The 24113-nt window shown below is 39.0% G+C and overlaps 1 protein-coding gene across 18 annotated transcripts in view; it reads right to left on the bottom strand.

Annotated features, from left to right (window-relative positions):
• The window catches only part of KIF1A (kinesin family member 1A), a gene marked incomplete at its 5' end in the record, with an annotated part of 89435 nt that extends 70659 nt beyond the window's left edge, over positions 1–18776 (bottom strand). For all 18 annotated transcript variants that reach the window (XM_081328143.1, XM_081328157.1, XM_081328158.1 and 15 more), the window contains one exon: positions 18671–18776. In XM_081328143.1, the coding sequence (XP_081184269.1) occupies positions 18671–18776 (106 nt within the window). The remainder of the gene's footprint in view (positions 1–18670) is intronic.
• Between the last annotated feature and the right edge of the window lie 5337 nt (positions 18777–24113).

Below are 24113 nucleotides of genomic sequence, written 5' to 3'. Positions count from 1 at the left end.
CATGCCAAATGAGGAAGGGTTTATCGGCTGCCAACATAAACCATTTATGTTGAATTAAAACATTTTCAAGTAGCATATTCAACTACAGGTGATCTTGTGATATAATAAATCTAACAATTATTAGATTAATTATATTGTAATGAAAGGTCATAAGATCACTTTTTAATTTGTTGATATATTTGGGATAATTTCTTCCATACTTTTACTGAAAAGTAATAGGAAAAAAGGCACTAGAAAAATAGAGACATAATGACATTTAACTGGCTTTTCCATATCAGAGATCACAAGTGGCCAAGTATCCCATCCATTTTTTATCATCTGCTGAAATGTCTCATGATGTACACATCTGCAGTTAGCTAGCTATCTGTGAAACTTATTCCATAGAAGACAAAGACAAGGTGTAAGTGCCTTACTCCTTTAATAATTACTCCCTTTTTTCTTGGACAGTCCTTTATGTGAGGCTCCAACTTTCTTTAATGCCTTTTTTGGTAACAGAAGTAGAGAACAGGTGGCCCTGTGGGCATTGCTGAATTACTAAGGGAGGACTGCCAGCTTCCTATCCCTATGTTGTATCATTTCAAAAGAATATTTCAATTACTTAATTGAAATGAAGAATACTTACTAACTTACTAACTTAAATCGATACTACTTGTGTTCAGTTCTTTTGATTGATGGGGAGAAAACAGCTCTGAAGTCAGAATGAATGAAAGTATCTTTTAGATGTATTGGTCTATTACATCTAGGATTAGGTACTACAAGACAAGTGTTGAATTATCTACTGCAATTTTTTGAAGGGATGCTGATTATCTGTGAGGTGCCTTTGTAATGTTACAAAAGATGCTAGGATACAACTCTCAAATCAGCCAAGTAAAACAATAAAAATCTTGCATCAGCCCTATCAATGCCCCAGTGACATATGATCTTTTTTCTCTCCCTAAGAGAACATTTTATTTGAAAACATATGGAAAAGTAACAGCAAGACTTCCACATCAGGAATCTAAGATAGAATTGAAGTTCTTGGGAACATGGAGTCCATGATGCTTTTTTGTGACTTTTGGAGAGTTGATTCTCATTTACTCATGGGAAAAACTGGGAATCAGATCTGACCATCACAGCAAAAGACAGATGGATAGCTTGGCCTCCCACTCAAAAAAAAGGCGCATCTCTTGGCCTCCCACTCAAAAAAAGGGGGCATCTAGCATTTTGCATGCTGCAGACACAAGGAAGTGCAACAAATGAATCCTGAATTCATCATACATAGGACCTGCTTTTGATACACTACAATCAGTGGAATTATTTCATAAAGTCATCTTAGTTCTTCAAATTCCTTATTTTTTCCAATCTAGCCTACCTGAGAGAAAACTATCAATTCTTAGGGACATTTCTAAAAACAGGTGACAAAAACTAATGGCACAGTTTCTTGATATTTTGAAATGAGGAATGATAAATTGGTTCTAAAATAAGTCTAGAACATAGACATGCATATCAATCACAATATTCCTTTTTGGATTAAACAGCATTTTGCAAAGTGTAGGAAAACAGTAATAAGCAATAGTTCTTCATAAATATGGGGTATATAATACTTAAGTAATTTACTTCAATAAACTGTGGCTTTACTGAGATGGGTGGTCATCTTACAATGTTGGAAAAATCAATCTGATATAGAGATATTGGTGGTGACAGCTAAAAGGAGGTAGAAAGAGGCAGATGCCAGAAATTTTGGTGGGGGACGGGGGTACAGGCAGCTGGATATGTTGCACTTGAAGCAACAACAGTAGCAGTTGTAGCAGCAGCCAATTTGACTATAAACGTATATATCTAACTAGCCTGCTCCCCTCTCCCTCATTTCGCCCAGAGTTTTTCTTTCAATAACACCTTTAACTACTACTTGCCACTGCTAATACTCATGGCTTTTTCCTTGGGATACAACCCCAAACATTTCTGCTTGAAACCTGCATGCTTCAGTTTGAACATTTGTCATTGTAAAACAACTACTCTGTACAGATGGTTTATGCACAAAGTGTTTTGCATATCCCAAAAAGCAAAACCTAGAAGAAAATAAACTGAATGCTTAATTGAACATAGATCAAGGGATAAGAAAAAATGTATGACATACCCTTAGTTATTTAATGTATTTGTTAAATCTATAAGAATATTTGTGTAAAGTGAATGAACTCCTGCAGCAAGGGAACAAAACAAAGGCATTCCCCAAACTGTTCAAAAAAACATGATTCCTCTTGCCCCAAATTCTGCTCATGCCCATTTTGCATTATCAATATACCCAAAATAGGCACCCCAAAATGTTAAAGATAACTCCAGTCTATGGCAAAGTGTACTCTCATTGCCAGCAGAATAAGGCTACAGCCAACAGTTTATTTGCATGCATAAGGTTCCAGGTTCAATCATTATATCTCCTATGAATATTCTTAACATAGGGAGTTGGGAATCCAAGTTATGAATGGGTCAGTGCAACCATCTTAGTGCAGAAGTTTAAATCAACCGATCTCCAGTTCTGATACTGTTTCTAGCAGTTTGATTTCAGAAGTAATGGTAATGAGGACTGAGAGGCACTCAAGCACTAAACGTTTGTCTCCTGGTGAACCATAAGCATACTTTAGAATTCTGCACACATTTCTCTTCTGATGTCAAGAATGTTACTATGGCAATCTAAGAACTGAGACTGACTTGGCTTTGTCAATCTCTCTTAATTGTTTACTGCATTTTAAACAGAAGAGGCACGAAATATGGAATAATGGCAAGCCTAAAAAAGAAGCAACTCTATAATTTTATACATCATTTGGATGACCTTTCAGAATAAAAGGTGCGGAGTCAAGAATTACAATTTAATAGGAAGATGATGCATCATTCGAATTAGAAATTCTTTTCATTATGTAGACTCAATTGCACCAATGACAGTGTTGTGATTCAGGGTCAGCCTGTGGGTTCGGCAGTTGGGTCGGATGACTCAGAGGAGGAGGAGGGGGGTGTTGAAGAGCTTGCTGATGATGGCTTTGAGGCTCCGCAGAGCCCTCAGCTGGTGGAGACCCAGCTGTGTGAGCCTGACAGCGTGGATGAAGATGACCCACAGCTGGCCCTGTTCAAGGACGCCCGACGCAGGAGGCAGTCAATCAGGAGTAAACAGAGGAAGGCAATGGGGCACCTCAGAAGGAGGCAGAGAGAGGCCACGCCCTGAGCTGTATTTAAGGGGAATGTGTGGGAGGGCTGGTTTGCTGAAGGCAACCGCTTGGATAGTTCCTGTTTCATAGCTCCTGTTTCATGGTTGGTGTCTGTTTTATGTTAATAAATTTGGCAGGCTTTATTCCAGCCTCTTGCCGTTTGTAAAGGGGTTGTCCCTGCCTTTTCTGCAGGGCCAGTAGCAGGCTGGTACAGAACAGACAGGTTCATTTTCAAAGAAGAAAAAGAAAAGGACAAAGGTGCGCACACACCCCTCCATAAGTGATACAGAGGGAAGCATGTAAGGATAGCAAGATTAAGAGTAAAAAGGGCAATGTTGTTTTAAAATTCAGGACATACAGAAGCATAGTCAACTGGATTATAAGCACATCTTTCTTCCCCTGTCCTGACCACTTTCTACAGGGGGACGATCGACAGCATCCTGTCATACAGCATCACAGTCTGGTTTGGAAGCATCACTGCTTCAGACAGGAAGGCAGTACAGAGAGTGGTGAAGATGGCTGAAAACATCATTGGCAGTTCCCTCCCTTCCATCCAGGACATAGCACAGAAGCGCTGCTTGTGCAGGGTCCGTAAGATTAGCTGGGACACTACACATCCTCTCCAGATTCAGCCATAGTTTCATTCCATACAGCATTAATCTTGTGAACTCTCAAGCTTCCTCCTTCCATTATATATTCAAGATGGACAGTATTTAATATTTGTTATGTATATGTAAGGGTGTGGGTCTATACATATGTTGTATATAGTATGTTTAGGTGTGTGTCATGTATATGTTTCACTTTGAGAGTGGGCAACTAAATTTCATTTTTGATGTGTATCGTTGTGCCCACAGTAAAAAAATGACAATAAAGGGTTATCTTATCTAATGCTAAAAATGTAAGTAGCACCATCTCTTCCCCATTCATGTCCACATTTGCCCAACATCATCTCCAGACAGGGCTAAATAAATATTTTTCCCCATCTTACTTTTTTCTGGGCTAAAAGAAACTTAACAAAACTAACTAGTTCATTTACCAATCTATCCAGAGTATACATACACACAAACAATAAAGTATGGATCTGATACTCAGAAATAAAACACAGTTTTTATGCCCTTGTCTCACCTAGAAACTCGATAAATACAAACAAGCTAACAGTAACTGTGATCAGACTCCATAATGTTATGTGGGAATGGCCTTGAGAGATAAGGGGAAGAGATGCTGCCTATTGGAGCTGTGACTAGGGGGGCCTTTGCCTAGGTCCGCCTGGTGCGCCAGTTGCGGCCCTATCTGGACCGGGATGCCTTGCGTACAGTCACTCATGCGCTCGTGACATCTCGTTTGGACTACTGTAATGCTCTCTACATGGGGCTGCCCTTGAAGACCACTCGGAGGCTCCAACTGGTGCAGAATGCAGCCGCATGAGTTGTGTTGGGAGTCTCCCGATACTCCCATGTTACACCTTTGCTCCACGAGCTGCATTGGCTGCCGGTTGCCCTCCGGGTGAGATTCAAGGTGTTGGTAATGACCTACAAAGCCCTACATGGCATGGGTCCGGATTACCTACGGCAGCACCTGCAGCCGGCGTCAACTTCCCTCCGTCCAGTGCGCTCCCACAGAGAGGGCCTCCTCAGGGTGCCTCCGATCAAAGAATGTCGACTGGTGGCCCCTAGGGGGAGGGCGTTCTCTGTGGGTGCGCCAGACCTGTGGAACCGCTTGCCGGTTGAGGTCCGGATGGCCCCCGACCTTCGCTCCTTCCAGCGGGATCTAAAAACTTACTTATTTGAGCAATCCGGCCTGGTTTGATGGGGTTGGGTTTTTAACATGGTTTTATTATTGTATATATCGGGCATAATTATTTAATTGTTTTTTAACTTTTGTACTTTGTTTTTTAATATTTATTGCCCTGTACACCGCCCTGAGTCCTTCGGGAGAAGGGCGGTATAAAAATTTAATAAATATAAATATAGAGAGAGAAGGTGAGAGAATTGTAATTTCTGACTTGGAAGATTCTGTTAATGTAGCCTTACAATAAAGTAGAATTAGCTCCTCTTGTCATGTTCCTGTCTGGTCTACTCAGGAAGCTGCCAGACTCTTACCACAGTTGATGCAGTCCTACTTATTCACACTTGGAATCATTTTCATACCGCTGAAAAGTCCACATAACTAATAAAAATATTATGCATGGTTATATGCTTCATGTCAGCCTGCTCCAATCTTGTTTCTCTCTTGGTACTTGCTGGAATTGGAGATGTCAGAAAAACACAATTTTAATTTCAAGAGAAAATTTAGAAAGGCAGTAGTCTTCCCATCACATCTAAAATTCATTAGATTGGAAATCTCCAGTAATAAAGGGTTTTCAGTATTTTCCTAATTATAACTTGAAGTTATTGGTGTACCTTTACAGGTTTTGCTGTTTGAGGCAAAATATGTGTGGGAATTCTGAGAAATAAAGCATAAAGCTTTATCTGAACTATGGTTTGAGACTAACTTTGGGGTGGGGTGGATGGGGTATATGTTTTAAAAATGTATTTTAAAACTTTTCAATTAAAAAAACAATTTTTCACCATGGCAAACAAGCATATCACATGGAGAGAGACATACATACGTACAAAAATGATTATTTGGCATCCCATATCACCAGTGATATACATTTTGATCAATCTGAAGGGTCAGGAACAAAACTCTTCATCTAGGGAGGAGCCAAATGCACAAGTGAATTTAAAAAGATAGCTATTTGCTTTGTAGTTGTCTTCCACCAAATCAAAGACTCCAAGGATATGAGTCCAGAAGCAATGACAAGATCCTCAAACTGACATTCAATTGTTTAAAAAAATTGATAGAATATTGAAAAAACATTATTTCAACAAGGATGCCCAGAGAATGTATCTGATATATCAATTCAAAGTGGTATTCAACGTGAAAAAAGAAAAAATTTCCTTGTATTTTTTAAAACCCTTTTATAACTTTAAAAACTAATTAAAAGAAACAACTGCTAAGGATGTTCACATGTTTTTCTGCTGCTGGAGGCAAAAAAAACCCCAAACTCACACAACCTTTGCTCTTGGTTACCCTTGAAGAAATGAGTTTTTGTTTCTTCCCCTACTTCAGATAAAGCAGGCATGACCTTTCCTGCACATTTGCTCAACCATATCCTTTTCTTTCAACTCATCTTCCTTCCTTCCTTCCCTCCCCTCCCTCAGGTTTGCCACAAATGGCTATTTGTCATGATTCATTTTATTTCATATCTGCCTGGCATAAAATGGCCTCCCTCACATATGGTGCATTGCTGGAGAATGAACTGTGTTTATAACAATAAATTGTAAAGGCCAGAGGGAATGAACCAAATAAAGCAACCCTGTGCCCTGAATTAATGATAAGCCTTTCTGAAAAACCAGCAGTTGCTAAGGAAACTGCCAAGGGGAATCAAAATGGTGAGCATGGCCACCAAAGCAAAGGTCCTGCTCTTAAAAATGGAGCTATCAAGTTATTTGAAATGTTGAAATCGTATGTTACAAATGTTCAAAATGTTGAAATCATAAGACAGAGAAGGACTCCACAGCCTTATGTAGTCCTTGGTTGTACCAATGTTTAAAAAGTGTTAGCCTTGAAATATCTAACAACAGTTTCAAGGGTAAAATCCAAGATGTTTTGCTGTGCTTGTAATTAATGGCACAGACTCATAGGGCAAGTGACCACTTTGGGCAGGGAAAGATGTTCCTTCCTCTAATCCCCAAGCACTCTCCTTCATCACCTTTCAGTTTTTCCTCATCAATCTTACTTTCCTCTGACACTTGGTGTTACAGGCAGGGCAGCAGCTCCTAGTGGAAATTTGGGAACTTATAAAATATAAAATCTCATAGCAAGGTTCCAAAGAACACAGATGTGATGACTCCACTGGATGCTTCCCCAGAAACTCTTCAGATGTCAGCTCGGGGGAAGATAACCAGTTCCTGGCACATCAGGAGGGGAATTGGTCAGTGGCTCTAAGCAACAATCTGAGAGTGATTTGGCTGAAGCACAGCTGCAGCAGGACAGCCCTGAGGTGTCAAATGAGGAAAGCATGAAACTGCAGCTGGTCAAGGAGGATGAGGAGGAGGAACTGCCTTCTGCACCCGATCCAAGAACACGTAGGGCAGAGAAAAGGCAGGAGCAGTGAAGGCCAGCCAGATTACTTTGAGGATAAGGCCTCGCACTTCTTGATGGGCTGCACTGGAAGCTGGCTATTTAGCCTTCTGTTTTCTGGTCGTTGTGATTCCTGCCTCATTTTGGATTGACAGACAGACTTGGATTGTACTTTGTGAACTCTGGACTTTTCTTGCCTCAAAAACCCTCTTGTATTGTGGATTTAATTTTGCCTAATGAGTTTATTTTTATTGGGAAACTTTCAAATGCCTTGTGGACTCTATTGGCCATTGCTCTGTGGACTAGCATTGGTCTGCTTGTGGTTGAACTTAATTGGGACAGTTCCAGATTTTTGGTGAAGGGAATTGCTAGGGAATATTAATAAACCCATTAAACACTGGTGGGATTCAGCCGGTTCACACCAGTTTGGCAGAACCGGTAGCCAATTTTTTGTTGCCCAGACCCAGAATTGACTTCTGGAAGTGGCATCCACACAGAGAACTTTAAGCAAATGTGGTGGCCGTAAAGCAAACATGGCTGACGTTAAGTGAATACAGCAATCATTAAGTCAATCCATTGACTGTAATGACATTATGTGCTGAAAACCAGAACTAAACAACTGTTTCTAGAAACAATGCCATAAACCATGGTCACATGACCATAGGATGCCAAGCAACCAAAATGTGGTCATATGACTGTGGAGGTATCACCACTTGAAGTCAAGGATTACTTGTAGTGATCCATTTCTTTCCTTTTGCTTGAATATCTCTAAAGAAACCCTTCTTATTATTCAAGGCATCCTTCGTAACCTAGCTCATTCTGAATTGTAGCTTTCGTAACATCTTCCCTGCAATTTTACACTCCCCATATGGACCTGTCCTTTGGTCTTCAGTCTTCACAAAGCATTTTGAGTAGCCATATTGATTTCTACTTCTGTCTTCTATTTTTCTTATTGGAATTACTTGCATTTGAATTTTTTCCCTTTTTTTCAGAACTCCCAAGCATCTGGGTTTTTTCCCCTCTCGCTCCTATGGAAATCTATTTATCATTGCTCTGAGTTTTAAAACTTCTGATTTTCTGAATTCAGCCATTGTTTGTATTAAAACCAAGAACTTCAGGATTATATGATCACTTCCTACAATATTTCTGCTACTTCCACTGACTACTTCTTCCTTACAGATTAGTATTAGGTTAGGAGTAGCTGATCATTTTCTACTTCCCTCCAACCTCTGAAAGAAAAGTTAGGAATTTTCTGAAAAGGTCATATTTAGCAGAGTTTGCCCTCCAACACAAGTTGGGCTAATTATTCATGCCTCTTTGAGATACTGAAATTTGCTTTTAAAAAGCATAATCCACATCTGTTGTTGGATGAACATCAGCAGATAAATAAATAAAAACAGCACTCTCTTTATTTCTCTATCACAGATGTTCTCTGTAGCATGGCCAAGCTCATTTACTTGAATATCTGAACAGGAATGAATATATTATTCTTCCTATTCTATTGATCCTTTGAACAAATTGCCAAACTGCATCTTTCAACTGCTATAGTCCAATCGTGGAACTGATCCCATTAGTCTCTATTATATCTATTAAATCACATTTGTCTTCCTTTACCAAAAGTTCAAGCTTATTTTATTATGCATATTCTGAACATAATTGTACAAACAACAAAGGCTGTAACTTTATGAACCAATGTTCTTTCTGATTTTTCACTGTGAAGTTTAATAGGCTCATAACATTTTGCAGAACAAACCTGTCTATAAGCCCAGCTCATATGACAACACCTACCCAATCTTGACTGAATCTGAAAACAAATTAAGCAGGATGGTCTACAAGACTACAGACAAGACTAGAAAGTCTGCCTCCTGCCCAACCCTAAACACACCGGTTCATCCTTGCTTAACTAGCTAGGCATAGAGAATCCAGGACTATCATCTTCCCCAGTAAAAATTAAATAGGTATCTTTTATCTTAATGAACACAAGCCTATTTTATGCAAATCCATTTTATTCAAATCTCTCTCCTATTTTGATTTATTTAGGGGACACACATTTCCCCCTTTTTCAGAGATGAAAAATGGCCACTTTGGGGGAAGAGAAAATAACATATTTAAGGTTTTGTTTTAGAAACCACATCAAAAGATAATAGCAACCACAGATGCTGCAGTAGTAACACATTCTTCCGTTACAAAATATTGTGATCTAATACACCCTGGAGACTTCCAAGGGAGGTATGGCAAACTGAAGATTGCTCTGCAAAGGCAGAACCAACAGCCACAGCAAAAACCAAGAAACCTTGGAACCTCTCTGATTAAGGAGAGGTTGGGAGATTGCCCATATGTACAAATAATTACAGTATAAGCTTAGCCTTAAGCACATAAAGAATCTGAAATAAACAGCAAAAAGCCAAATAAGATTTTGATCTTAGAAAGTTATAAATGGACCAAGGGTCCAGATAAATTTGGAATATTTATAATAAGATTTTGGAATTAATTACAGAGAACAAACACTTCTTGTGCGAAATGGATCTCTTTTGGTTTTTGGAAGACATAATAGAGATAAGTAATTTCATTATTTTAAAACTTGACACATGAAGGTGCTAAAGATTTTAGGTAGAGCCTAAAAAATTCTTGAGTTCTTGACCAAATATTGCTGCATGCTTCTGACTTTGAAAGGAAACTTTTGGACCTTCATATCACCAGATTAAGAAAGATTTATTCTTTAGTAAGAGGAGCTCCAAAAGCTACAATAGCCAGCTCAACAGCAGTCAAAGGGAGAAAAGCATAGAAGCTGTTTTTTCAACACATTCAGCTGCACGCTGAAAAGATCTTGCTTTGGGGAAAGAATGTTAATGATCTCCTGGAAATAATGCACAGCTCTTTTTTTCTCCCTGCACAAGCATGCAGATACTGCCTTGTCTGACTCTTTTTTTAAAACAACAACAACCAAGTTTTATTGGTTTTTCAGTTAAAATCTACATATTTAGAAAGCATCATGGTGACTGGGTAATCAGAGATTCAGTAACAGAGTTTTCAGTACATAATTCAGGTTACACTATCAAAACATCCTTCTCAATTTCCCTTAACATTTCATACAACCAGTTTAAACTAATAAATTTCTAGAAATAGCATGGTCAGTTAAAAAATTTGTCAATTCAATTTCATTGAGATATATCTATGTCCTGTTATTAAGTTTTACCTAATTTTGATTTTAATTATATTATGCAAATTTAGCCTTTAACATCCCAAATAATATTCACAACCCAAATTTCCTTATTTCATTACAGCAAAAACTATAGCATCTAACATGTACACAGTGACTGCGTAGCTATGTTCTACCTAATAAACACTGTCTGTTTCACATTTTAATACATCACACGTTACTGACAGGACCACAGCCTATGTTTATCATTCTACAACTATTTATACACAACCAGATTCTGTTAATTTTAGCTAATTATTAATTCTTAAATAGAATAATCAAACATCTTTTAACATCAAACATGGGATCTATAAACCAAATTTCCATTATGTCAGTGCACAAATTATAATGTCTAAAATAAGCCTAATAGATACATAAACACATTCTAGTTCTATCTCATAAACATTTTCTATTTAAGATCCTGACAGATCACTGATTACTAAAAGGATAGCCTTTAATGGTTCTCTAAGAACTCACTTTTTAAATCTAACTCTGGCTTTCTTTTTTTGCCAGTCAGGTTTCTAGACCAAGGCCTTTAAATTGCCAGATAGGTCTCCCTTCACTCCAATACATATTATTTGAATCAAAGGAGGCCATCTAGCCATCAGTGATCCACAAAAACCAAACCATTTGTAATCATTATGTTGTTGCCCTGTTAGTTCTAGTCTCTGTATTTGCTCTAAAAACTTTATCTTCAGTTCGGTCTGGATTCCTCTTCCGTCTGGGTTCATCTGCTTTAAGTAGAGAGTCTTATCCAGTTTTGTAATTAGTGCTTGACTATCTAGGCTTTCAGGAAACTGTCTTTGTTGATCTTTCATGTCCTCTAAGTTAGCATCACTATCTTGCACATAGTATACTTCTAACGTTATAGGCTCTTTTGATGGAGTCAAAAGTTGAGTATTAAGTTTTCCCATAGTTTGTTGTTGGTCCTTAAGGTTATTTGCCATAGTGATAGTTCCTTGTACTTTTAGAGTTGTCAATTCTTTGGATAGAGTCAATTTTTTTGTATTACTTTTTCAATATCTTGTTGTACCTTGTGTTCCTCTGTCTCGTAGTAATTTGTTCCAGTTTTGTTATATTCTGCGTTGTAAATTCTTTAGTTGAAATATGGGTTACAGCTTGTAAATTGGAGTTGGCACCTAAATTTTCCAGCCTGGAGATAAACATCTCAGAAATTTTATGGATTGTTTCTAATATGAGCTTATAGTCAAGTGAGGTTTGCGGCTGATCAGTCTCCATTTTGAAGTAGTGGTAAATAGTCCTTAGTGGAGGCTAATTTTTAAACAAAAGTCAGTAAATGTTCACCTCCACAAGCCTTCAGTTCACCTCCAGCTGTTTCAGGTTTTTATCTTTAGCTGATAATGTCAAGGGCAGTTCCAAAATAAACAGATTTATTTGCCAAAAAGGCCACAAAATGTCCCCAGCATACTTAAAATCTTTTTCAGACAGAGTACATTTATCAGTTTTGAGTACTTTTAAGTAACTTTTAAGTAGCTCTTTTCTCTCTTTTCTCCCTTTTTTTAATCAAATAGACAGAATAGCCAGTTCCTGTAAGGATAGGATTTTTGGGTCGCCAAAAATAGAAAGGAAGTAAGTCGAATTAAATAGTATTATTCAGTGCAAGGTTTTCTTTTTTTCTCCTGGTGTGATCAAAGGCCGCCCTTAAGGAGGGTGGGGGGGAAAAAAGCTCCCTTCCTCTCTCCTTGCTGGTGGAAGCAAATTCAAGGAGCTTTTGGCAGGAAAAAGTAGACAATTAGGAAAGGAAGAAGGCAATTCTCACCCAGTTTTCAAGTGCTTTCAAGTGCTTTGTTGTAATTTTGGCTTCCGCAGGAAACGGCTGAAACGATGGGCCATGGGAATGGCCGATCCTTTCTTCATCGGTTCGGAGAGTTGCTCCAAGCCACCAGGAGGGCCACCGCCCTTCTACTGCTGACTGGAGAGACCTCTCCCCTGCTCATCACCCCTCCAGGGCAACTTTCGACCCCTTTACAGGGGTCCCCTGATGAAGAAATCCAGATGACATGGGGAGCATTCCCTCACGCATCTGGCCATGCTGAAAACTGGAACCGGAAGCCCCCTTGTCTCACTCTTAATAGAAAAAAAAATAATGCAAACAAAACTGAAGGTGGCTTATTAAAAGGAAAGGCAGAATTACGTTGGTCATCCCAAACACCTCTCAAAAGAGAATGACTATTCAATTGAATAAAAAATATAGTGCTGGAAACCAGCTTTTTGTGGCAGAAGCAAGAGGTTGAAAAATGGGAATAAAGAAGTATTAACTCTCTTTTTTTCTTCCTTTTTTCTACAAACAACAGTATTTACTATTTTTTCCAGGGAAAAAATAAACAGCATGTATTTTATTTATTCATTCATTCATTCATTCATTCATTCAAATTTATTAGCTGTATAATTCCAATAGGGGACGCGGTGGCTCAGTGGGTTAGGACGCTGAGCTTGTCGATCAGGTCGGCAGTTTGGCGGGTCGAATCCCGAGTGCCGCGTAACAGAGTGAGCGCCTGTTACTCGTCCCAGCTTCTGCCAACCTAGCAGTTCGAAAGCACATAAAAATGCAAGTAGAAAAATAGGGACCACTCCGGTGGGAAGGTAACAGCGTTCCGTGCGCCTTTGGCGTCTAGTCATGCCAGCCTCAAATACTTTGGCCACCTAATGAGAAGGAAGGACTCACTGGAGAAGAGCCTAATGCTGGGAAAGATCGAGGGCAATAGAAGAAGGGGACGACAGAGAATGAGGTGGCTGGATGGAGTCACTGAAGCAGTAGGCGTGAGCTTAAATGGACTCCAGAAGATGGTAGAGGACAGGAAGGCCTGGAGGAATGTTGTCCATAGGGTCGCGATGGGTCGGACACGACTTCGCAGCTAACAACAACAACAACATGCCGGCCACATGACCACGGAGACGTCCTCGGACAAGCGCTGGCTCTTCGGCTTTGAAACGGAGATGAGCACCGGCCCCTAGAGTCGGAAACGACTAGCACACATGTGCGGGGGAACCTTTACCTTTACCTTTATAATTCCAATGGACTCTGGGAAGCATAAAACTGGTCAATTCAATAAAACCAAATAAAACATTACATTATATTAAAACAGTCTTATAAACAACACAAATAAGACCCAGATGTACAATAATACATCAACCCCAGGCCTAGGATCAAAGCCAGCTTTTAATAGCTTTCCAGAACCCTAAAACAGAGCGCCCTTATGTCAGGGGAGAAGATCCTGTTCCAGAGGGTGAAAAATAGCCATTCGGTTTTGTCAGGATTGAGTCAAAGTCTGTTGTACCCCATCCTGAACAGCCTCCATCCCATTCTGAATGAGTCAACAGCTTCATCTGTGCAGCTCAGTGTTGAGATATAGAGCTGGATATGATCAGTATACTGATGATACTGGGTCTCAAACTAGCAGATGACCATGCCCAAAATTTCATATAAATGTTAAACAGAATAGGACATAGAGCCCTAGGACACTCCTCGTGTGAAGGGTCATGGAGGCATTCTGTCCTCTGAATCCACACCAAGCGCAACCAATTGCTGAGGAATGATGTGAACCATTAGATCAAATGCCTCTTATTTCTAATCCCCACAACCCATACACCCCCCATACAACCAGTTTAGAAGGATATTACGGTCGACAGCATCAAAAGCTACTGAGACATCATCAACAATCAGAACCAGCACTATTTCCATACTGTACCCAGTTTGAAACTGATCCAGATAATACATTTATTCTGAGATCCTCTGTAGTTGTTGTCCAACCACTGTTTCCATATTTTTCCCCAAAAAGGAAAGATTGGAACCTGGCTGATAATTATGCAACACAGAAGGGTTCATACCACAGCCTCCTACAAGTGGAATCACACCATTTCTCAAATGAAACCACTGCATAAACCCACCCTATGGTCATCTTCTGGACTGTCTTAATAATCCATAAGGGACCAGGATCTAATAAAAAGGTGGTCAAACTAACAAACATAAGGACCTCGTCCACTTCCTTGGGTATATCAGAATCAAGCACAGATAATATCACTGTGCCTTGAACAAGTTACTTAGACTTGCCCAGTCAGAATTCAACTCTGACCACATTTGAGTGACTCTGTCTGCCAGACAGCATTCATATTCCTCACTACAGCCCTGTAGACGATCCTCTGGCTTAACCCCATCAATAGTGAAATGGCTATCAGCTGACACAATAAGGTGAAGAAATAGCAAAATCTCACTAGCCTTATTACCATGACATAAGCCCAGATAAGGGCCTTACTGATGTTCTGTCAGATTCACTCTTGTCTTTCTCCAACAGCACTATAGTCATTGCTTCTAGTTGTTCATCACCCAGAGATCTTTGAAAAACAAAATGTACCCCAAATACACAGGCAGAGACCACATAGAAGCAATATACTCCAGGATCTCTATCACATGCCTTTCCCAGGCTGCAGCCAGGACTTTAGTTGAACTGTCTGTCAGATGCTCAGGAGAGGGAGAGGGTGCATGCTTAGTCACTTGGAGAGGATCAATTGAACAGATCCTTTCTCCCTACTTTGTAGGTGTTCCCAGCAAGTTGGAGGCAACCCAAGAATGATCTGTCCATGGCAACAAGCTGACTTTGTCCAAGACAAAACCAGATCTAACATGAGACCTCTAGTGTGCATTGGGCCTTTGATTATTTGTGACAGTCCCTGGTTGCCGTGGAGGTCATGAACTCCTGAGCTACCCCAGATTCAACATTGTTAGGCAAGTTACAGTCACCAAGGACCATAATCCTTGAGGTCTCCACCACTAAATTGGCAATAGGAAACCAGAAGCAGGGATGATGTTTGGCAACAGGGAAAGTGGTATACCGTTTCATCCCAACTGTTTCTGAAGGCTCACCTTAAGCTAGAGGGTCTAAATAGCCAGTTATCTGCAAGCAAAGTTAAGGCTATGGATAAAAATTCTACTACTGCCTTTGAAATTGGTTGTATTGTAAGAATACCTCAATCTCCATGAGTAGAGTATCAGGCTCGAAAGGGGATATATTAACTCTGATCACCCAAAGGTATAGTGGGCACTTCAGAAGGATCTATGAACTAGGCTCAACTTCTATGTATGAGCAAATACATACTTGTCTTTCATATAGAAGTTTGACATATTGACCAGCTGTCACTTTAGCAGGAAGAACACCTGCAGTATATGAGCTAGGGAGAAGACTTTTCTATGTGGGACACACAGAATCTTACAGAAGTCATTTGGAAATATCTAAGGGCAGAGAGCAATTCATCTGTAAGGGAAATGGGAAAGTTTGGCTCTGCCTATCTGAATGTCTAAATCCCATACCAATCGTATATTCTCTGCTAAAGTTCTACCAAGATTTGTATAGACCAAAGTAAATAGAGTTGGTATTGACACTGTATCCTGTCTCAGCTCTGGAATGATCATTTCTAGGCTGGTCATTTCTAACAATATAGATAATTTTTGACTTAGTGTTTGGTGAACATCATATTTACTTGTTTGTTTGTTTCCTGATTATACTACCAGCTTTTGTATTTTCTCTGCTTCCATATCCCTATTGCAAGACAGATATACCTTTCATTCTCCCTCCATCACTGTTAGGAATTATTTCCCAGGTTCCTAATATGGCTTATATATTTATTTTAACAATATAAAATCTGCATACATTCTAATGACACCCATGTCTACAAAATTTAAAATAACAAACAAAAACGGTGGTAACTTTCATAGCAGAAGCACACTATTGCATAAATACTTGTAATAGTCCTTTCTAGTCAATATTAGACACAGACTAACATTAAGTAATCATATTTCTTTATAAATCTATGCATGGAATGGCCAGGCAATGATCTAGAGATTTCTATTGTCCCTTCAAAACTGCAGATAAGTAGGCAGATGAATCCAGAATTTCTTCCAATTGTTTATTTTCCTGTTTTCTGTCAGCCTCCACTCCTACCTGTTATATAATACACCTAAAAGTCCAGTCCCTACAGCAGCTGGGAGAAGAGAGATGGAAAGGAGAAGAGGAGAGAAGCCCTAGCTATTTGCATATCTTGTGATTGGAACTTGATCATAATACCTAGATGTTCAGTCAAAAGAAACCATCATGGGCATAAATAGGATTTAGGAGTATACCATTATAACAGCTGGCACATTATGACAAAAAGGAAAATAGCATCAAGAGTTACCTAACATTTGAATAAAGGAATAGTGGCAGAATCAAAAGCTCAGCAAGTGCCATGGCCCACAGTTATCTACTAAGAAACAGGGATCCAGAATAAAAAAAATTAGAGAATTTTGAGAGTTATCTGGAAACGGAGCTACAATAGGTTCCCCAAATAGCAGTCTATCTTATATGAAGTCTGGGCACTGAAAGGGTGAAAATGTGAGCAATTTGCCTCAGCGTCCTTTTACTCCTTTTTACTCCCAATTTAGTAAAATATAGTAAAATAACTGAGCAGCTGAAATTCAGCTGGGCAAGGAGAAAATCTGTTTTTTACCAAGACAAATACCTTAGTCACTTACTATGTACATGTAGAGTTGCTACTGGGAGCAGTTTATGATGCAGGGTGCTGGCAGATTAATCATACACAGCTTTGCGTTTGCAGTGCTGACACTCCCTGGTGTTGCTTCTACCGCTGCAAGGATGTACTTCCTCCTGTACCCATCCTTCTCTTCCAATTATGCTCCACAGCCATGGTGGACAATTCCTGTTCAATAACTGCCTGTTCTAAACTACCATTATATAAGTTTATATAATGAAAGGGGGCCTTCATTAAGCCAAAACTGAAACACTGCAGAGTCATTTTTAAGATGCCTCATTGATGGATACAAAACAAGATTTAAATACGTAGATCCTCAAGGACCAACCACCTCTGTTTTCAATAGTAGATTTGGAATACCACTGCAACAGCTTGATTGCCTACAGAACACATACTTCATCCCTTCTGTGAATACCCCCAAAAGAGGTTTAAAAAAAAGTCTCTGTTCTCAGGAACCAGCTCATATTTCCTTGCTGCCTCTCCTCTACCTAAGACTTAAGCAGACAGAACTGCAAGCCCATAAAGTACGAAAAGGAGGGGCTTTCATACCCAGCTAGAGGGATTAAGGACTATTTTCCTCTGCTCTAGATGCCTTTCTCCTGCAGGGGGGAAATGGTTTTGCTGTCTACATGCAGATGCCAGGAACAATGCTGTTAGATTGTCTTTAAAATGGATTATTTTAAGAGGTTTACTGAGAAATCAAGAATCCCACAACTCTTCTGCCCTGTCCTACTTCTTTTATGTCTAGTGGGGAGATGAATAATTTTTGGGGAAACAAGTATTATCACCAAACAAAGAACTAAATGCTCTCCAGAGTTAAACTTGCTACATTTATTTAGAGGACCAGATAATGAGCTTTACAATCAGGAATTGATTATTTAATTACAGTAGTCAAATTAATTTTTATTTTTTATTTTATTTTAATCGTCATATTAGAAAAAAATCATAGAGAAAGTTAAAGTACCAAGACTTCAGAAGCAGGAACCACAATTATATCGAATTCAGATGGATTTCATGGTTTACCTTAATAGCAATTGATTATTTAGTGTCAATATTAATGCCAATGTTGATGTTTAATTAACTGATTAATATAGAGGTGGGAGAAAACTCTAAATGACCTTGCAACATTATGCTAGCCAAATGGAAAATGTCCAGCTCAAAGGAGAATGGTTCATTTTCAACAACCTCCCAATCACTGTCCAAGAGATAGGAGCTTCTACCGCATCTCTCTCTTCAAATGTTGCAGACCTGATCCTTCTGTTCTACTTAGAAAATAAAATTATTCAAAATTATGCCTTAGCACTGCATAATGTTACAGTTAAAGCTTTCTCCACATGAAGCAAAAAAAACACTTCAGTTTCTTATTAAGCTTTAATCCAACTTCCTGCCATTATTAGGAAATGGTATCATGGAAACAAACATATCAAAATAGTTAAATATTTTTCCCACAGGACAATGCTTGGTACAATTTTATGAAAGATTAAATTATTCTATCTGTATAGTAAATTACAAAACCTCATTGACTAAGCTGTTTCACATACCCTCTTTGATTAATATCAATCACACATGGAAGAGGCTCAAATGCAATTTGAAGTATCTAGTAGAAAATGATGGAGAAGTTACTCACTTGTGGTGTTTCCTGTCATTTGTATGATGCATTTGGAATCCTTACTCATTTCTCGGGAATTGAAAGGACGCACCCGCACTGCCACTTTTACTGAGGCTCCTGCCATCCTGGTGAGCTGCAGATTTTTATTCTCTTCCTAGGATTTTACTCCTCAAAATGTCCTAGGAAGGAATTAAAAAGGTGTGTAAAAAGTTTTCATATACTGAGTATGTGAAAGATTCATATATTATTTATACCTTCCCTGGTGCCCTCCAAATGTGTTGTGTGAGTGCAGTTGCTAGAACTGTTAGCCAATCTAACCTTTTCTGATGATGGATTTGAATTCTGACTTGCAGTCTCAATATAAGTGGAGAACATTAGAATTTCCTAAAGAATGAGAATTAATAAAATCTTCTCCCAAAGGTACTAATGCATTTTTGTAATGTATGGGATACATTACATTACATTCTGGCAGTTGAAAAGCAAAATGGCCATAACAAAACTGAAGAAACATATTCCAACATGTTAATTTAGTAAGGAATATTTAACAAGAGTCTCTATGGTACTGGTTACGCCCCCATGACCCAGTTTTCTAGAGAGAACTTCTTTATTTTTTGACTAGCCATGGACCGGCAACTGGAGAAAGGGTGGGGGTGGGAGAGAATAAATGACAGGCTGGCCAGCTTTAGGGGCCTCCAAAAAAGTTGATCTGGCAGCTGCTTAAACAAAGCACACAGGTTATTGACAAAGGTGTCACTGGAAAACAGCAGTCTTTGCTTTATAAGTTGTGCACACAAGAAGGCAGAAAGTGGTTTCTGTCATGTATTTTTAGTTTGAGGAACAGAGGCTATGTGGGTATTCTCTTTCTGCCCATCTTTCTGATACTTATTTAGTTTTTTAAAATGTAAAATTGAATTCTCCCTAACGTTGGCCAGGGAGATGTCATAACATTCCAGAATTATATAAGACTGCTCAAAAGGAAGATCTCAACATAAGTCTTTTTCCCCCTTATTTTTTTGATGCCTTTTACAAAAGCTGGCATAAAATCAAAGAAAGCCCACCTTCCCTGCATTATCCGAATAACTGAGCTAAGCCTCCAAGGCCCACCTCCAGACTTGTTTTCAATATGAATAATTAAGTGAGCTAAGTGAAGCACTCAGTTAGCCACATCCAGCATCTTCTGTGGAAGCTAGGAGGTATAAGAGGAGAAAAAAGGAAGACTCCATAGGGAACAACCAGGATATCTGTGCTGCAAAATCAATTGCTGCTTCCAGGCAGACCTTTTAATGTTAATGGGTCATTACCAGATACTGTCATCATCCTTCAGTCACCATGCCACATTGTATAATCTTTTCAACCATTGTTTTTTTTCTTTAGAAGATTGATGTGTTTAGTCATGAGGACTGGGAACAGAAGTGCAGGTCTCTGAAGTTTCAGGAATCCACAGCACTTTGTTTCCACCATTTGGGAAGGTTGACTTAGTTCATGTTTTTTAAACTCCCGTCCATCCACCAATCCTTCCTGAACACCCATTTGTGTCAATATGTTTTAGAACAGACATGTCAAACACAAGGCCCGGGGGCCAGATCCGGCCTGCGAAGTGGTTTCATGTGGCCTGCGAAGCCATCCTGGAAACAGTGAGGGAACGGCCCCACTGCCTTGGCCCTGGCCCAGAGACCCTCCTCCTGCCAGAGACCCTCAGATCTGTCCCACTCCTGCCCAGGCCCCCTTGATGCCAACGATGTAGAGCTGGCCACGCCCACCCAGTAGGCCATATGCACTCTAGCCACGCCCACCCAGTAGGCCACGCCCACCCTGGCCACACCCACCCGGCCCCTTGAGGGCAACCGCAATGCTGATGCAGCCCTCCATGAAATTGAGTTTGACACCCGTTTTAGAACATTAATGTCTGTGTTTCAGATTTCAGATTTCCCATATACAGAAACTCCATTTGAAACTAGTTCATATATTTCATTACAACTTCTTACTTTTTAAATCACAGTGCAAGAATTTCCTCTGTATATAAAAAGTAAAGGTAAAGGTTCCCCCGCACATGCGTGCTAGTCGTTTCCGACTCTAGGGGCCGGTGCTCATCTCCGTTTCAAAGCCGAAGAGCCAGCGCTTGTCCGAGGACGTCTCCGTGGTCAACAGACCTACAAATGAAGATTATTTATAAAGCATTATAAATTGGCAACTTGACATTTATTTGTGCATTAATGCCCCATAGTTGTCATCATAAATCCTGTGCTTGCCAATTTTATTGTGAACAGTAGCAACTTTCGTTAAAAAAATGGTACTTTGGTATTATAATAGACAACTCAGCAAGGTGAAAAGAACCCTATATATTTCTAGCATTTCTAGCTTTCTAGAATATAAAATACATTTTTTCACAAGAACACATACATGCTTAAAATTATTACTGTGATCTGAACAGAGAGGGAAAATAATACCCAAATCACAAAATTCCCACTGGTTGGGGGATTAATGCACTTAACAGAAACTGCATGGAACTTGTACTGCTGTTCAGCATTCAGCCAAATTAGGACAAGAAAGAATGTAATACAAAATAACATTTCAGTCAAGACACAGCTGTCACGCTTCTCTTGGCTGACAAGGCAAAGCATTGCAATAATATATTACCTACAGTATGTCATGAACATTCAGAAAAGTAGATTTATTGTGGCAAAACAATGAAGCCATTACAGAAGAATACAGCTACTGCAAGTATTTATAACACTTGGTGTTCCAACTTGCTGCACTTATTTATCCTGTGCTTAAAAGCCCATCAACAAATCTCTTTTAGGCAGGAGATACAATTTCCATCTGTTCTTTATTTTGGCAAAAACCTGATTTAGTGTCAGATTGTTCATTTTTGACTGTAGAAGGACTTTCATATCATCCAACATATGTATCTATACTATAAACTATATGAGCCATCCTAAATTCATATGAAGTCTACATTCCAATAAAGTACAAAAGTGAGGTATTTTCTTTAAAAGGATTTGCTACAAAAGGCCTTTCATTCCTTTAGTAACTTAGAAAAAGTTACCTTTTCAACAATTTTGGAGAAATCATAATTATCTAGAGATTTAGTTGCTTGTATATTGTTCCTGATTCATAGAATCATAAGAGTTGAAGATTTTCTAGGATATCTAATCAAACCCTATCTAATGCTGGAACTAAATGTAGGATATACCTCCAACATTTTGCTCAAAACATGGGCAAATTTAAGCAAAAGGCATTTGCCCCCAACTTCTCCCTTTCTGAGATGATGAAGTTTTATTCCTTTGGGAAAATGTAGGCAAATCTCCAGGACAAGGAAATCAAGGAAGAAATGGATTTTGGGATAGAAAAGAGCAAAGATTAAATTATCCCCACATTAAAGTTTGGAACTTCCAGAAGAACAAAAAGTAAATTGAAATGTGAAAAGTAAATTGAAATCTGATCCAAAAGGTCTGGGTAAAAAATAAAGAACATCTACAGTATATACAACTGCACTAAATTTAATCTTTATTTTATTCATGCTGCAATTATTTTTATGTCTGCCTAATTTAAAAATACTGCATTTTTCTGACATTGTTCAGCCATGAGAACTGGCTGGGGGGGGAAATATGATAACACCCTCCGTATCCCTGAAATGTTGTTTCCAAAGTAATATTTCAGATGATTCTCCTCTGCAAATGCCATCCAGACCTTTTTTTTCTTAAAAAGTATTCTAACACTTAGAAGGAGTATTTGGGGAGGGAGTTAATTAAAGATTTATCTTTCCAATCTAGCTGCAACCTCAAAAAGGATTACTACATGCTACAATATTTTGGGTACCTTCAATTTGCTTACTAAACAAATATTGAAACTGGAATTATTTGGGGGCAAGATGCTCCCATTATTGGATGTAATGAATTAATGTGGAAAATGAGTTGGCGTTGATGTCAATTTTTACACAATGTTAAACTGTTGCCCTCCAGAGGTTGTTGAACTCCAACTCCTAGTTGGCATGGCCTATAATAAAGGATGATGGGAGAAAGAGTTCAGCAGCATATCTAAGTAGACAATTTCTGCAGAGAATTTGTGTTAACTCATCCTTTGTGTTCTGAGCTACATCACTTTCGAAGTTGCTGCCCAATGAACACAAGACAGATACGTATCACTGGACAGGGCTGAGTAGTATTATTCCATTTGCTAAGTAGAAAATAAAAAACAATAAAAATCTTACCCGCTCAAAATATCTAAAAACATAACCAGACCAAAAGCAGACAAGTTAAAAGAATATTATCTGCATGGAACCTACTAATTAAGATAATTACATCAATTCTTTTCTAACTATATTGCCCAATCAGCAAAGCTATCACTTCAGCAGAAAGTTTTTAGAGTGAATGAAACTTTGTAGACCTTTTTGAACTGCCAGGAAGATCCCAGATTCGTGTGTGTGACTTACAGCCAGAGCCATAACTGAAGAAGAAGGAAGGGCTGGCTCCTTTTTGGATTTTCTGCCTCCTCCACCCCCAAGTCTTTCTTATTGTTGTTGCTTTACAGTACAGTAGCTCTTCTGTTTTGTTTACAGAGATAACAGGTAAAGAAAAGAGATAGCATCCTATATACAGTAAATGCTCACTAAGAAATCAATTTGCAACCATAGAGGAAATATGATACTGTAACATGACTAATATTTGGCTGCATAATTCAGTTGTTATTTTACTCCATTCAACATTGCTATTTATTTATTTCTTAGCCTATACCAAGTTGCTATGGTTAAGTGAAGTAAAAGTAACATTCCTATTCTGTTGAATTTAATAAGTAGAAATAATTAGGGAGAAGTGAGTCTAGAAATAACCCAGTTCAATGCCATGAAGGGCTTTATAAGTAACCACCACCACTTTGAATTGCACCGAGAAGCATCCAAGCATCCACTACTCAAAAGGGCCCTTGCCACAATATTTTAAACCAGCAGCTGCAGCTCTGGATGATCTTCAAGGACAAACCCCACATACAGCACATTGAGAGATGACTAAGACATGAGTGACAGTGAAAATTGCTTCCTTATCCAAGAAAGGACACAACTGGCAGAAAATATGAAGCTGTGCAGAAAGACATCCTAGCTATATCTACCATCTGTTTGTTGCACACCCTCAAATTGCGCACCAATTTTGATTGGAATAGTGCCCAATCTGTACCCCATTCCAGAAAAGGCTACAGAAAGTTCCTAGAACCACATGGTCATTTCCTGAATCTGGGAAGAGAAAAACTAATCTGGTTCTAAAACTCAGAGCCAATCAGTTTTGCTATATTAAGCTGAAGCCAGTTCTTCCCCATCCGAAACCCATGACCTCCAGACGCTAAGATAAACTCCACATCCTAGGGTAGAAATGTAAAAGCTGGGTATCATCCGCATACAGGCAAATGATTTCACTCAAAGGTTTCATGTAGATTTTAAACAGGTGCTGAGCCCTGAGGCACCTGAAAAGCA

Source organism: Vipera berus, assembly GCF_964194415.1.
Source record: "Vipera berus genome assembly, chromosome: 5".
In the NCBI taxonomy this organism is placed as follows: Eukaryota; Metazoa; Chordata; class Lepidosauria; order Squamata; family Viperidae; genus Vipera; species Vipera berus.
The sequence above is the reverse complement of the archived record's forward strand: the minus strand, read 5'-3'. Positions and strand labels throughout refer to the sequence as shown.